The 15,496-nt window shown below is 34.5% G+C and overlaps 2 protein-coding genes across 3 annotated transcripts; one reads left to right on the forward strand and one right to left on the reverse strand.

Annotated features, from left to right (window-relative positions):
* The first annotated feature begins 425 nt into the window (after positions 1–425).
* Positions 426–12,111, forward strand: LOC120625629 (calcium homeostasis endoplasmic reticulum protein). Of its 2 annotated transcripts, XM_039892714.1 has the most exons (14): positions 426–705; positions 783–953; positions 1,057–1,337; positions 2,926–3,088; positions 3,512–3,659; positions 4,269–4,345; positions 4,518–4,716; positions 4,866–5,430; positions 6,061–6,194; positions 7,416–7,583; positions 9,875–9,990; positions 10,588–10,732; positions 11,202–11,371; positions 11,897–12,111. In XM_039892714.1, exons 1-14 carry the CDS (start codon positions 681–683, stop codon positions 11,998–12,000), a joined length of 2,466 nt encoding a protein of 821 aa, XP_039748648.1. In that variant the 5' UTR covers positions 426–680; the 3' UTR covers positions 12,001–12,111. The 2 variants fall into 2 exon arrangements, with proteins under 2 accessions (XP_039748648.1, XP_039748649.1); XM_039892715.1 differs by lacking the exon at positions 426–705 and having other exon boundaries at positions 841–953; positions 1,146–1,337.
* A 60-nt stretch (positions 12,112–12,171) lies between these two features.
* LOC120625632 (protein misato) lies at positions 12,172–14,367 on the reverse strand. The gene is made up of 2 exons (XM_039892716.1): positions 13,739–14,367; positions 12,172–13,354 (listed from the first exon to the last, which is right to left on the reverse strand). The coding sequence occupies exons 1-2, from the start codon at positions 14,210–14,212 to the stop codon at positions 12,194–12,196; spliced, it is 1,635 nt and encodes a 544-aa protein (XP_039748650.1). The 5' UTR covers positions 14,213–14,367; the 3' UTR covers positions 12,172–12,193.
* Positions 14,368–15,496: the final 1,129 nt, after the last annotated feature.

Below are 15,496 nucleotides of genomic sequence, written 5' to 3' on the forward strand. Positions count from 1 at the left end.
TATAATTACTGTACTATAACACGGAGGTGGGCGGTGGTACATGCAGCACAGTTTTTACTATTGCAGTGCCACCCTTGCTAGTATTTTAAGTGCCATTGTAACTGTTCCAAATAAAGATTTATTATTATTATTACTTATTATTATTCTATTTCCATATTATGTCAAACTCCAGGTAGATTAATAGTCTATCAGTGTTGTATTTTTCCGATGATTATTTTTATTATTTATTAAATTGAGTAACTTTGTTTAGAGGAATAGTTATAATATTGTTAGCAAAACTGAAATGTCTTGACCTGTATGATTAATGCATTATCTTTACCTTAATCACGGTGAACGGTGAAAAAGAGAGGTCGTCCACCGTGAATGAGATAGCGATAACAAGCATTTGACACAAAAAGTTATTAGGACTGCTCTCTCCATTATTTAGCTAGATACAACTGGATGGTTTAAGACATGGTTCTCGTTTGTCTTTGTATGCTCTTTTTGAAAAATACAAATGGCCGACGTCAAGTCGCGTAAAAGAATTTGTCAGTGTTTGTCAGTGCTTCTAAAATCTACTTTATGCGTGTTATGTATACGCGATACATTTTAACTTAAACAAGATTTGATGAACAATTCATGTCTAAGTATTTTCATTGTTAACAGAGTCAATTACTGTTAACCTCAAAATCCCAAACAAAATGGAGCTTCCGCAGCCGCCACAGGGTAGAAGTTTTTTTTATTTTGTTTTACTCAATGTTATGTTCTTGCTTGCACGCATGCTTATGTCCTATATTTTACAGATCAAGACCTACGTAATATAATAGACAAGCTCGCACAATTTGTCGCTAGAAATGGACCGGAATTTGAAAAGATGACCAAGACAAAACAAAAAAATAATCCCAAGTTTAGCTTTCTCTACGGCGGGGAGTACTTCAACTACTACCAGTACAAAGTGACGACAGAGCAAGCAAGTAAGCATACTGACGATGGTGGAAATAGATAAATCTGCGGTCGCGCCTGATCGCTGCTTGCGTTGTGTTATAACCGTTTCAAGTGACCCTCCGCTGTTTATAGTTCTAAAGCAATCGGCCGGTGGCCAGGCGGCCCCCGCGCCCGCCGGGGCTTATTCGGCACAGAACAGGCAATATGTACTGCCCCAACAGGCCAGCGCGACGCCAGCGCAGTTGGGCCTGGCGGCGTCGATGGCGGTGGCTCCCGCGCTGCAGCAGTGGCTCGCAGCTAACTCCGCGCCCACAGCCGCGTCGCGCAGCGACTGCGACAGCGTCAATGCTCAGATCAACATACTCAGGGAACAGATTACTCAGTCGGAAAATAATCTTAATGCCCAACATACGGTAAGGCAATAGTATTGTCTTTTTATATTTCTGCCAGATAGCAAACAGATATCACTTGTTAAAAATGTGGCATCGGCATTAACATATTAAACGTTAATTGGTTATTTAAAAAGACTGGCCAAGTTAACTTTACAACTTATTGATAAGTTCATGTAACTGTAGTGCCACATTTGTTTACTTAAAAACTTAAACAAGCTTAAGTTACTGAGTATTTTGATGCTGCTTTAAGTGCCACTTCGTTCTTTTAAAGTATTTCAAATTATTTAACTTTATAATTTCATACAAAAATTTTAATTCAGTGTTCAGCAACCTTTTAGCAATGGAGTAGAAAAAATGAAATAATGCCTTTATTTCATTTTTTCTACTGTTGTACTATATGGTACAAAAATATAGTTTTTGTATGGTACATGAAATACCTCAGCAAGTTGGACTTGACAAGCAAAAAGGAATGGTTTCAATCCAATGAATTTGTAGTTCATTATCAATAATTCAAAATTCCTAAATTATAATTCCAATAAGATTATTGAAAATTTCTCAAGTAATCTGTTTAAAGAATGTAATTGTTCAGATTCTATGCATTCATGCAAAGGAATAATGTTTAATTTTCCTTAATGATATCTCATAAATTATTGGCATGGAAATGATAATTTTACAGAGCAATCTCATATAATTTGCATAAAAAAATCTACCTTGTAATAAGTTTGTATCATACACAGCTTGCTTTCTAATATTATACTATAAAAATTCACTAAACACTGTTTAATGCAATTAAATATTGTTAATACTTGAAATATCTCAGCATACATTTTATAACACTTGAATGATAAAGAACTTCCTCTAATTTTCAGTATATTATATGTAAGCAGGCAGGTAGAGTTATGTTATAAGACATGCATGATTTTTCCAACAAGTTTTTATAACAACATTTTTAAAATAGCATGATTTTTTAAATTATAACTATAGCAAAAAAATGTCATAATAGAATTATAAACTAAAGCAAACAGTATCCATCATTTTTAATATAACTATTTTTTTTATAAATACTCATGTTTCCTGAATATCAATTGACTGTTTTTATAATTACATTATAACATTTTTGTTTTACAAACAATATGACAATCTCTATACTATATTTTCTCTACATGCTTAAATGCATACTAAGCTAAAATAAATGCAAACACTAATAAACTGATATTGATTTTAAAAATGTTCTGCTTCTGTGCATATGTCTGTACACCAAGTGTTTTAAGTCCTCGGTAGAAAACTTTAAGTTAATCTGACTATGATATGTTTAATCTGACATTATAAGTTTGGTTATCAGAACAAATATGAACGAGTATGGGTACTATTTCAGTAAACAATAGGGGTTACATTTTACAGTATGCTCTACAGAAGTTGAATATTTGCTATTTTACTTTCATATTGTATCATATTAAACACAGTTCATAAGATGATGCAAACTTTCATAGTGCATTGTGCATATTATATATGATGCAAGATATCAAGCTTTGAAATATGATAATATCCAATTATTCATACAGTAGCTATATTTTTGTATACATTATATATAACTGTAAGTCTATTTTAGGTGTTAATACAGCAACAACAAGCTAAAATCAATGAGCTTGTAAGCAAGGCCCAAATGGAAACTATTCAGATAATGGCGGAAGAAAACAACATTAGTCTGTCAGAACTTGATACAATATTGCAGCCTATCATCGACACTTGTACTAAAGATAGCATTTCAAATGGTAAATGTATTAAATTTTTTTTTTGTTATTTATTATTATTATTTTTTTAACTTGTGTTTGGAACCAGATTTTTTTTTATTTTTACATCCATTACGTGTACCATGTATTCTATTTATTTATACTCTTTATTTATACACCACTCAGAAAAACAAGAAAAAAAAAGAACAAACATGAAAAATAAAGCAGAATACAAAAGGCGGCCTTATCCCTACTTCGCGATAAGGCCGCCTCTATATATGGTTCCCGTACTGAAAATCAGGGCTGTATGCTCCCACTGGCGCATGCAGCACAATGCTGACCTGGCACCTTTATTCTTGGTTGTGCCACACATAACATACGTGGTTTTGTTAATATTGTAATGTGTGGCGCAATTTAAAAAATAAATTATTCTTTCGTTCTTTCTATATATTATGATTGTTTTAGGCAAAGGTTGGATATTGCAACATGCAACATCGCATGATGCGGGAAAAGTGATATCACAGCACCTTCTGCGAAAAGTCACTCAACCGGGTGCACCATTCTCACAAAAGCTTCACATCATTTACCTCATCAATGATGTCCTACACCATTGGTTAGTATACATATAGCATACTTTGGTAGTCTTAAGCTTATTGGGTTTACACGGTTACTCTAAAATAAACACGGGTGTTTGGCACAATGTGTTCATTGTTTTTTATAATGTTATGACCTTTATATGTATTACTTGAAAATATGTAACGCAATTCTCTAATGTTATATTATGTTAGATTACTGATTGAATTTTTTTTAACCCTTGTAATTGTTAAGGTATCACGACCAACTTTTGTGTCCTAGGTAGTTTCGTCTCGCACAGCAATTGTACGAAAGCTCACTAAGTAACGATGCGATTTTTAATGTCGCCGGAAAATTTCGTTAAATTGGTGTGACGTACAAAACTAACTACAAAAAAAAAGTTTTTTGTGTGTGCACTGTGCACAACCTTTTGAGTGTTTTATGTCCCATCTTTTTTAACTTAATAATTTTCTATGCAATAGATATGTATTTTGTAAAATGTTAAACTTTTTTTTTATCATATATGTATTTCTGCTTGTTTATATATATATGTATATATTTATTTAATCAGAAACTTGTTATATATTTCATGACCGTTGCATTCACTCTCGAAGTTCGGTGTCTATGATACAATTATTCCTAATTCCAGTGCACGCAAAAACGCTGAAGATCTCAAGAAAAATTTGGAAAATGTGGTGGTTCCAATGTTTTGCAATGCCAGTATAGGTAACATATTTATAATAATGTCCTCAAAGAATTTAGGTCTCTTTTCTGATTGTCCATTCTCATCAACATTTAATAGATGTAGACACATCATCAACTGTGGTTTACCAGACAGGTAACTTGCTTGAATCACCTTTGCTGGTACGACAATTCCTTAATTGTTTTGCTGTTTCAGCCGTTACCGAAGAGCAGGAGGGTAAATTGAACAAGCTGCTTCGTCTCTGGGAATCTAAGTCGAACTACTTCGACGCGGCGGTCATTTTAAAAATGAAGAGCCCGACTAGTTCCTATCAAGAGTATCAAAACAACCTGATCGCCCAGCACTCTAATGCCATTGCACATTTGACGCAACAGACAAAATCCACATTCGAAAAGTATGTATATGTTATCCAAGATTTTGTCTTCCTATCGACGTTTCGACTGTAAAAAGGAAAAAAATAATGCTCATCAAAGTATGACGTTAGTTTACGTTTAAGCCACATAGTCTTACTGCCAGCAGATTATTTTATAATCATATTTTCAGCTACCAAACACAACATCAAGCGTTTGTCGCCCACACAATGCAACAAATACAACAGATGGAGATGCAGAAACAAGCACTGGAACTTAACAACCAGGAGCTCAACAAAGACAATCAACAACAGAACAACGTGCAACCACCATTTCCAAACAACAATTTTAATGATCAGAGTTACCAACAGCATACCCACTCTGGGTACGACCAGAACTTTAATTCTGGTCACCAACAGTATGGGAGCGAGAGTGGCGAAAACTATCCTTCCAATAATAGTATAAGCGGCAACGAAAATAGCTACGACAGTCAAACATTCGATCAAATCACAACTCAAAAGAAGCAAGAAAGCACAGAAGAGCCTGATCTATCACATCTCCCAAACGTAAACTTCTCGCAACCTCCCCCTGGCTTTGAACCGCAAGAATCTACAGTGGCGTTATTCCAAAACGGTCTTCCAGATCTAACCAAACCACCACCTGGATTTCTTCCATTCCCCGATATTAACAATGAAGATTTAATGCCGTCTGTACCTTATTTCGAATTGCCAGCGGGCTTAATGGTACCACTCATTATGGTGAGTCTGCTTCTTATACAGGGTATTTCGGTAAAACATTCCTTTTAACGTAAATACAGAAATCGTAAGCCTGTTTTTATTGAATTCATTTTCTATAAATATTTATATTTGTCTATATAACATTAACAACTAAGGGGCAATTTATAAAATTGATAATTTCTCCAAGTGTAGGTAAAAACATTAATAAAAATAATAAAATTAGGGCCCATTGTCTGTAACTATAGTAACAGGAGGTCCAAAAATGTTTTTCGAGAACCTATATTGTATTTTTGGTAGTATTATTTTTTGTTAATATTATGACAAAAGAAAATTGTATTGTTTAAATTTATTTAAAAACTAGCTGTGCGATGTGCTTTCACCCGTGTTCAATTTAAAAAATACTTATATCCTACCTAAATAATGTAACTGGTAGCTCATAAATAAACCTTTGGCTTTAAAATTTTATTATAGTTGTATCCCATGGTTTAACCAGCGTAATTTATTTTATAGAACCTTCAACTTAGATTCATTATAAATTGATCACTCCATCGCAATTTTTTTTTAAATCACATTATTTTTAAGAATTCGATATTTAAATAAACTCTACAGCTCGTTGATAAGAATAAGTGATTAAAAATATTGTTTTTCTAGCTGGAGGACGACAAATACAAACCATTAGACCCCGCAAAGATCCGTTTACCACCTCCGGCGCCGCCTAACGAAAGACTACTCGCAGCTGTTGATGCATTCTATGCCTCACCTAATCACGAACGGCCCAGGGACAAGTAAGTCTGCACCATCATACATGTATATACAGTCAATTTGATCGGTTTTTCATCAACATTTATTTATCTGATCTGTGTTTCCTGTAAAATATAGCTTCAGTACCTTCAAATCAAGAGTCAGTTCTAGCCAAGCATGTCCCAGACTAGATTCATCATTGCTTTTCATCACAATGGTTCTAAAGTGCAAACCTATCATGTCTGAGGTTTATCGTCATACTACGAGGTACACCTATAGTGTGCTCAACGACTATATCTATATCAACTAATAATAGAATAAGAGGATGTATGGATGTACTCAATGACGCCAGGGGTTCTCAACCTTTATTAACCCAGTGTCAACACTTACAAATTAAGAAATTTGTAACGGCGCCCTCTCTTTAACCCAGCTATTTAAAATATATAGGTATTTGGCAGTTAGGCGGGAAAAAAAAACATCTGGATGAAATTTAACACAGATTATAGTCTGGTATAACAAATACTTTTATCCTAAAAAACCCCGGTCCCGTGGGATCGATTTGTTTTGAGATATAGACGTTCAGGGTTCAGAGGATAAAAAAGGCATACACATCAAACAAACATGTTCTGATCTAATTATCACATCTTACTGTTCTATTTAAATGTGTGAGACATCTTAAGAGTATTCTGTGGACACGTACGAAACGATCGAGAATGCTCTTGTTTTGCACCCATTTATATAATATGAGTATCTTCGAAATCAAGCTTGAATAGGCCTCTAGGCAAATACGCTTTATCTTAGGCCGCAACGTAAATCATCACATACCATCAGTTGTTATTGAGGCTAAACGTTACTTTTATTTATATTTATAAAAAAAACCTTTAGGTTATGCCACTATTTAGGGCATTCTTCAGAATGAGGAGATATACACAGTATGTATTGTAAAATATGCAACGCATGTAAATCAGGAATCAAGGTAATTTCTCTGAATGCAACATCTTTGAGAAATTTTTCTATCAGATTTTTCTTTATGTTTATATTTTCTTGGTTATCACATTAGCATGTCTTATCTATAAATAAATTAATAGAGACAAGACTGAAAATTTTTGATTAATTTTCTGTCCATGCTTTCTAAATCATTAGTTTTCTTTTAAATATTATTTATGTTGTACAATCATGTGTTTGGTCTTAACTTTTGCTTCGAACTCATGTCAATATTTATTTTTATAATTTAAGTTTTAATTGTTTATTTTTAATTCAAACAGCGAGGGTTGGGAAAAACTAGGTTTATATGAATATTACAAGGCGAAAAACGCGGCCCGAAAGAACAAAGAAGACGCAATCGCGCAAGGTTTGAGACAGAAATCAAAATCACCGAGCCCCATACCTAAAGACTTACAGAAACAACCCACGCCGCCTGGCCGAAGATATAGGTAAATATATAACACAATCGCCACTTCCACTTTTAAAGTTATATTTTCCATTTGAATTTTAATATTTCTCTGCTATTAAAAAGTGTTTTACGTCTTTGTGTGGATAGTTTAATATTGGTTCAATCTATTTAGGCTTTTGTCTGGTGGGAGGCTTCGGCCGTAGCTAGATACCCTAAAGACAAGCGTTATGTGCAGCTAAGCGATTTAGCTTTCCGGTACGATGTCGCATAGAAACGGATTAGGGGTTGGTATAAATGATTGCCATACTAAGCGGTACCAGGTGAGATGGCAGTCATAGGCTAAAAACATCTAATTCATGTTAGTCAATACCTGCCTAGGAATAGCTCATATCGGATTTCTAGGGATTTAGGTGATTCCTAAAGAAGGAAAAAAGGTTTGTCAAACGCTTAAGTGATGACTAACTACGTTAGGCGCTATCTAACGTTACGACACCGATTCGGCAGATCGTAAAGTTTAGGGTACTCTTAAACTTGACATATGAAAAATATATAAAACTAGCCTTGTGAAAATCAATTAGTCATAGGTAAATATATGCCTAGGAATCTTATTTGAATAGGCGTTACTTACTTACGCACAGTCTTGTTCATCGTTCCACGGACATCTCGGACATCAACCTTGCTAGCACATAAAACTGCCCGGCAATATTTATTCATGTCGTGTATACAAGGTGCACAATTTTGTTGTGTACAAGAGATCAGAATGTTTATTTTTTTTAAATAATGATGCAATTTTAAAATCAGCAGGGCTAGCACAGGCAGGGGACAAAAATTATATCCCCCAATTATATCCCCAAATAATATTTGTGTAATCCCCTGTTTACACATATATTATTTGGATATTATTTCCACTTGTTCGACAATGCTCTGAGAGTTGATAAAGCTGTGAGAGGAGATACATTTTTATCCTTTCCCCGAGGAGATTCTTGTCTCCTTCCCATGCTAGCCGTGCTGTGGAAGAAAATAATACTATTGAAAGTTTGTAGTTACGTACAACTTTATACAAGTTGTTTTACATCAATGATTATTTGTACTTATAATGCGATTATTTAAATCATGTTTCGAAATAAAATGAACAAATAATCTAACTTGAAAATTAGACACTTAGTCTAAAGTAATAAATGTGTCTAATTTTCAAGAATTAATTTTCAAATCACGGGGTCAAACAATCTTTTTTTCGGATGCGGGATGTTTCTACTATCAAATAACGTTAAAATTTCTAGGGGTACTGGTGCGAGCGAATGGTGTGAAATAGTAGATTGTTCAACATTTATGTAATAGAATAAATGTGTTTTACTTTACGTGCTTATCTCAGGCGTAAGGTAAAGGCGCGGCATAGGAGTAGTGCAGATATGAGGCCGCTTCAAAACTTGTACATACAAAACTTATGATAGCGAAGTGCCGTGAATTATACTTAAACCACCAGTCGCGACATGAGCGACACTGTAGAGAAACGATCGGGATATTCATGTAAAGAACTCTTTTCTCGAGTTATCGAACCTTTTCTTAAAGTCCCCAATGCTTTTTACAGTCATAAGTGACATTTAACTCTTAAATATCTTAAGAGTTTATTTTAAGAAGAAACTATTTGATTTTAAAGTCCTGAGTAAGGGCTTTAAATGTTGTTTCTTGTATTTTCAGAAACTTTATTCACAGAAACGCAATTCCGTCTTTATTTCAACTACCCATTGAAGGGAATATTATAAACATTCATATAATTTTTCATTATCTTAAAAAACCTATCATCTTGTCCGAATTCCGTACACGTTGCATATTAATAAGTTGCAACAAAGCAAGCGCATTCGTCCTATTCTTAAAAGAAAGACATGCTATAGGAACGAAACTGTATACTGACGATTCTGTATAATATAAATCGCATCCCTGCCTTATCGGTTCGACGTCTGCGCCGCGCACTTTTGTCTTACGCTTCATCTGTGTAATTTGCACCTCGGGGGGTCGATTGTCTTAGAATGAAAAGACAAAGGGACAATCGCAATGCTGCCCGATTAGCGAAGACAATAGTCCAATAGTCCAGTCTAATCACAATTCGGGTCACCACAAATTCAGCCTAAAACAACTGAAAAACTATTTTTTTTGGTTCATTAATAAATAAATAATATTCACAAACAAAAAATACATAAATGTTATAGTCTTTGTAAGTCAAAACTAAGATAATTATAAATAAGAGACTGGAAAGTCACAATAACATATATCAAAAAGGAAGTTCTCTTTGAAATTGTTCGTATAGGTTTTTTTAATTTTTTTTTCTTTTAGGTCGCTTAGTAAATCGCCGGAAAAGACTGAACCGAAGAAGTCCAAATCGCGATCGCCTTCGCCAAGAAGAAAAGCAACATGGAGAGGACGAGACAGGGACAGAGAGAGTAAGCCTAGTAAGTTGAATGATACATTTTTTTATTTATTTTTAGCGGACCCCTCTACCTAACTGGATGAAGTCAGCAGTCTTCTGTTTTCTAGACTTTCCCTGTTTTTATATAGATTAGCAGTAGCTAGAATATTTCGTCTATAAACAAATATACGCTAATTCACTGATAAATTACCCAAGGTAGCAGGACAGATTGCAAAAGTGGTAGCTAAAATCCAATTTAAAATAGTAAAAAAACTAAAATATTGCATTAGTCCCCTACGGTAAATCAATACAGCATAATATTGACTAACTTCACACAAGCGCGCCATTTCTAATTGGAATATTACTTAATATTCAGTCTTACATCCTTACATCTGCGCACATAACTTTTATTAGGATCGTTTTTGTTTTTATCTCATTTTCATAACGTGCTTTAAGAAGTATAACTTTAAAAAGTTCGAAAATTTACCCACACATAGTTAAAAAAAAAACCGTAGTAAAGAATTTGCAACTATAAACTAACAAAATAAGTCCCTTTTACTTTAACGGTATAGTTTCTATATACGGAATCAACAGCGTGCAAATCTTATACTATGCGTATTGATATTTTAAGTTTTAACAGGTCGCAGAAGATCTCGGTCCCGATCGCGATCTCGTTCGCGAAGTCGATCCCGAGAGCGAGCTGAGAGGCATGCGGCTCGCGAACCCTCACCGCCGCGGTCGAGACGCGTCGAACGTTCTAGATCGCCTACACCGCCCAGTTTTCTGTGAATATAATTTTTGTGCAAAATACATATCTTACAAATCCCTAATTATCTAATAAATATGAAAGTGCGTTCGTCAATCTTTTAACAGCCTTTCTACATGGGCTATAGAAATCCAGGAATTTGGTTGACCTCATTCTGCTTTTTAAATTCAAAATCACTTTCGTGCACTTGAACAGCATGATGCTAAGATTAATAGAATAAACCATATTTTTTCAATATTAAATGAAAAAAAAAATATTTCCTTTGAAGTGATGGCAGTTTGGTTGTTGTCCATTGACTTAGACAAATACACATCCATCCATACTGAACTTGATAAGTCTTTTGGTATTATGATAATGAAGGTCTTCCGCAGGATACTTTTATCCGAATTCATAACATAAGTAGGAAAAAAGGTACAACGTGAGATCTGTACACACAGGGTGAATCTAGTCAAAATATGTTTTCACGTTGAAATTGAATGTTGCAATAGGGGTGGCGGATTTGCCGGTCCGTCGCAACAGACAATAGACTCCACCAACAAAGGTCACCAGCTATTACAAAAGATGGGGTGGAGTGCAGGTGGACTGGGAGCAGCGGGGCAGGGCATAGCAGAGCCTATCAGTGGCGGTACTGTTCGTGACAAGCAGGACCAATACAAAGGTATAAACAATGTGTGACTCTGAAATAACTCGCAATGCAGTTAGAACTAGAGTCTTGTTTCTCCGGCACTATTCTGCAACAGAACAGCGAGATGCCGTGATCCTTATGTGGTTGCCATTCAGTACACACATACTTAACGCTTTTCATTTACGTTTCTGATACGTAGGTTTGGAACGATCTTCCGGCATCAGTTTTTCCTGTTATATACAACAATGCCTCCAAGGCAAGAGTGAATAGGTATATTCTAGCGCGCCAATTTCGACCGCATCATTGCTTTCCATCAGGCATGATAGTTAAGCGCAAGCCTATCCAGGTTCCCAGGTTTTATGAAAACGGGCATTAGTTACCCCAATATTTCACTGGTTACATCAATATTTTTGTAAATTTTTCTGTTGTCTTTAAAGTTCTGAGGATTCTATTTTCTTTTTAGTGACAAGGAATGACAACATAATTTGTTGTTTAACGGGTTTGTCCTATTTTGCTAACTTATAAGTTTTATGTTTTTATGTTATTTATTATGTTCAGGTGTAGGAGTGAATTTGAATGACCCTTATGAAAACTTCCGTAAGAACAAAGGTGCAGCATTTATTACAAGAATGAAGGAGAGAGCACTGGAGCGGTCAACGTGATTGCTGTAAAAAGACACTTGGGATGAAAACATGTACAATTGAAATTGCGTGAATGAGATATGATTTATTTTATCTAAATCATCTTAATAAAGCTATATGAATTTTGCTTTACTCTATTTTATTAAATACAAAGACTTCTACACTTTAATTTGTCATTTATTTCAACAACACAAGAATAAAAATATAAACAGTTTTAAAGCTCAAAATCGTCTTCATAGTTATCCTTGAATTCTGACAACCTATCTAAACTTTCTTTATAATCAGCTTCTTCAAGACCATGTTCTCTGAATTTATGCAATTTTGCAAATTTAATCCTGCTTACATCCCGGTGGATTTTTTCAATAAAGTCTGCCATAAAATTACCATTGTGAAACCCTGCTATCACTGGACAGCTTTCTACTTTCTGTGGTTGATTTTCATTATTAACAAACCCATATTTATTTAGCATATTAGAGAATATATTAGGAAATGGTGATTTCAGTTCCAGTGGTTTCTCACACACTGTAACATTTGTTGCAGAAAGGAAGTTATTTGCTTGAAAATATAATTCAAACATTTCTTTTACATTACTACAGCTATATGCAGCAAGATTCATTTGTTCTTTAGCTTCTTTCATGGGTGCTTTTAAATAGGATTCTGGAATGCCTCTTATTGTGATGAGCTGGAAAATTTTGTCTGTAGCTATCTTGCAACTTGGTGTAATAGATGTGTATAGAGGTTTTGTGGTAGTATTTAAATAATCTATGAGATATTCTGACTCATTCAAAGCAAATGGCATTCCAAGTGATGCTGCAGCCATTTTTCTTCCATAACCAGTCATATCTGCACATATATCAGATATTGTATGAACATTAGTATTATGTCTATATTTTTGACTTAATGTATCAATAGCAGAAGCAATTAATGCTGAGGAATGGTAATACTGTTCTGGGTCATAGGTAATGAAGTCAAATTTCCTAGGATTGCCTGGTTTTCTCCAGCCTTTGTCACCAGTACATAAAGGCACAAAAAAGGTGGCATTTTGTGACAACTCTTCAATGGATAGTGCCATATTAACAAGTCTTACAGAGTCTTTCAAGGTGGACTTTTCTCTTTCTTCTTCAGTTGATGGATTGTTATCTGAGAAATGAGATGCTATGATAGGGAATGCTACTATGCTTTTAGTGTATTCATCAGACAAGTGTTCAATACATCCCAGTGCAAGACCTGAGAAACCATCAGTGCAATCAAAGTTTACATGGAATCCTTGCATACTGTCACACTCCTCCACATATTTCCTTATTTTGTCTGCAAATGTTTCTCCAAAATTTGATTTCCATATTGATCTGCCAGAACAACTGTAGTCAAAGCTTTCCTGAAACAACAAAATAGAATTTAAAAATGTAAAAAACAAAGCCATCAAAAGAAATGGTCCATAAATATTTTTCAAACTCCACTTAATTTGATAAGCCCCTTTTCACATGGGATGAAGAGTTAATAGGTTGAGAACTATAGTGTATTTTAACTTTTTTGTTTTTAAAAGCTACACTATTGCATTAGCCTTATGTATTCTGTCATGATAAGTGTTAAAATAAACTTTGCTCAGACTATAGTTTGCAAAGGACCAGTGATACTCCATTGCTGGTTGGCAGGCTTAAACAATTATGACTGTCACATGTTAATGATAATAATAAGAACCAAAGAATTAATACTCTCCGGCAGTTATTATTTGATGAATAACGCTTAAAAGTTAACTTACATTGTTATCTCCATGTTGATATTCTTTTATAATATTTACTGTGCGGGCATGGAATCTAGGATACAAGTAGTCAGTCCAAGTTTTAACATCTTGTTCCAAATTATACTGTTTATTTTTTATATTTGATGAGTTTTCACCGTCAATATCCTGTAGGAACTCATTTTTACTAGCAGCTGGTTCTTCAATCTTTTCTAGAATATTCCATGGAAGATCCTCTTCTGTATGACATTCTTCTAAGCCCCCAGAGGCCGGCAATGTGTTTAGGGAACCTTTTAGATCCGCCAAAAGTAAACGAGGAGTATAGGTTATTTCGCCAGTCGACGTCTTTCCTTCACGATATAAAATATCATGATTGCAGTCCGCTTTTACTGTACCAGTGTAGTCAAAACCTAGCTCCTGTATATTCCAGAAATGTGCTCCTACATAGTTGGAATAGTGACCAAACTGTAGAGTAAGTATTTCACGAGTGGACATGATAAAATTGTGTTGTTGAGGATTTCAAAATGCATGAATAGAACAATGCACTAATTTTCAATAGAACAGATAGGGAATAACTTTGGAGTACAGTGGTTATTTACTATTACAAACCAAATCTATTAGTCAAGACTAATAAACAAACCGCTTGTCATTATCTGTTTATATTATTAATCTGTCGTAGCTATGATATGCATACGGAATTAAGCACAGACTAAACTATGGAGGGTAGAGGTAGACTAAACCTATGGAGGGTAGAGGTAATGATGACATTAAATTTTTTAACTCGGCATACTTCAATTCATCTACGATTGCTACATTCACACAATTATTTAGCGCAACAACTGGACTGGTTGAAAAAGTGTCCAGTTGTTGCGCATTATCGACTAAAGTAATTAATTATTGAGAATTTCAACAACTTACGTTGTACAAAATATTGTGGTAAATATAACCTTACTTCCTTGTATCTCCATACTTCCTTGTTTATTTTTCAAGCCTACTCTAACAATATTTATATTTGGCGCTTCTTTTAAGAGTTACCCTGATGCAAATGTGGCGCCCTAATTTAATACATTTTGACGACACTTTTTCATATACACAGATGACTCTCCTTACCTCTACCCTCCATACGCTTAGGCCAGGCCTAATGTCAGTCGTCTGATTCTATGACGTTCTCTGTATATGTTCTATGATCTGTTTGAATACCATAGACTTTACTTCTATTCTATTATTTATCGGAGGTTTATCTTATCGATTCATATCTCTACTTTCTACTAGCTGAACAGGCTTTAACGAGGCGCTTTAAATAAAAACTTAAAATAATTGTGCTGATTTGAAGCGCGCGAATGTTCTACGATAGGGTTGCAACGGATATTTTGTCGATAGATTCGTCAGATTAAAAAAATATTGAAACAACGATTGTTACAGGTTTCCATCTGAACATTAAAATCATTATGGTTACGCAATATGAATGTTGTATACCATAAAGAAATACCGTACCATACACATACATAATATTATACCTACTTATATCTCAGTAGCTAATATTTCTGTTTACTTTTCATTACTTCGTTCAACCCTTTTTTTCTTATTTCGTGGAACAATAAGTCTAATATTTTAAATGGAGTTAAACAAAAGTATATTTTTTATATAACACACAGATATGATTTTTAATCCATTTGTATTATTTAGATTTTAAAAAGCAAATTGTTCACTCGATCGCTTTAGTTACACACAAATGACGTTACGTGGTTTGATGAGACTTCGCGGCAATTTTAAAAAGAT

This window comes from Pararge aegeria, chromosome 8, assembly GCF_905163445.1.
Source record: "Pararge aegeria chromosome 8, ilParAegt1.1, whole genome shotgun sequence".
Taxonomy (NCBI): Eukaryota; Metazoa; Arthropoda; class Insecta; order Lepidoptera; family Nymphalidae; genus Pararge; species Pararge aegeria.

Coding starts and splice junctions, on each gene's coding strand:
- LOC120625629 (XM_039892714.1), top strand. CDS start 681: ATGGAGCTTCCGCAGCCGCCACAGG. Junction 7,584..9,874: donor CCGCCTGGCCGAAGATATAG/GTAAATATATAA, acceptor TTTTTCTTTTAG/GTCGCTTAGTAAATCGCCGG. Junction 9,991..10,587: donor GGACAGAGAGAGTAAGCCTA/GTAAGTTGAATG, acceptor AAGTTTTAACAG/GTCGCAGAAGATCTCGGTCC.
- LOC120625632 (XM_039892716.1), bottom strand. CDS start 14,212: ATGTCCACTCGTGAAATACTTACTCTACAGTTTGGTCACTATTCCAAC. Junction 13,355..13,738: donor ATCAACATGGAGATAACAAT/GTAAGTTAACTT, acceptor TTGTTGTTTCAG/GAAAGCTTTGACTACAGTTG.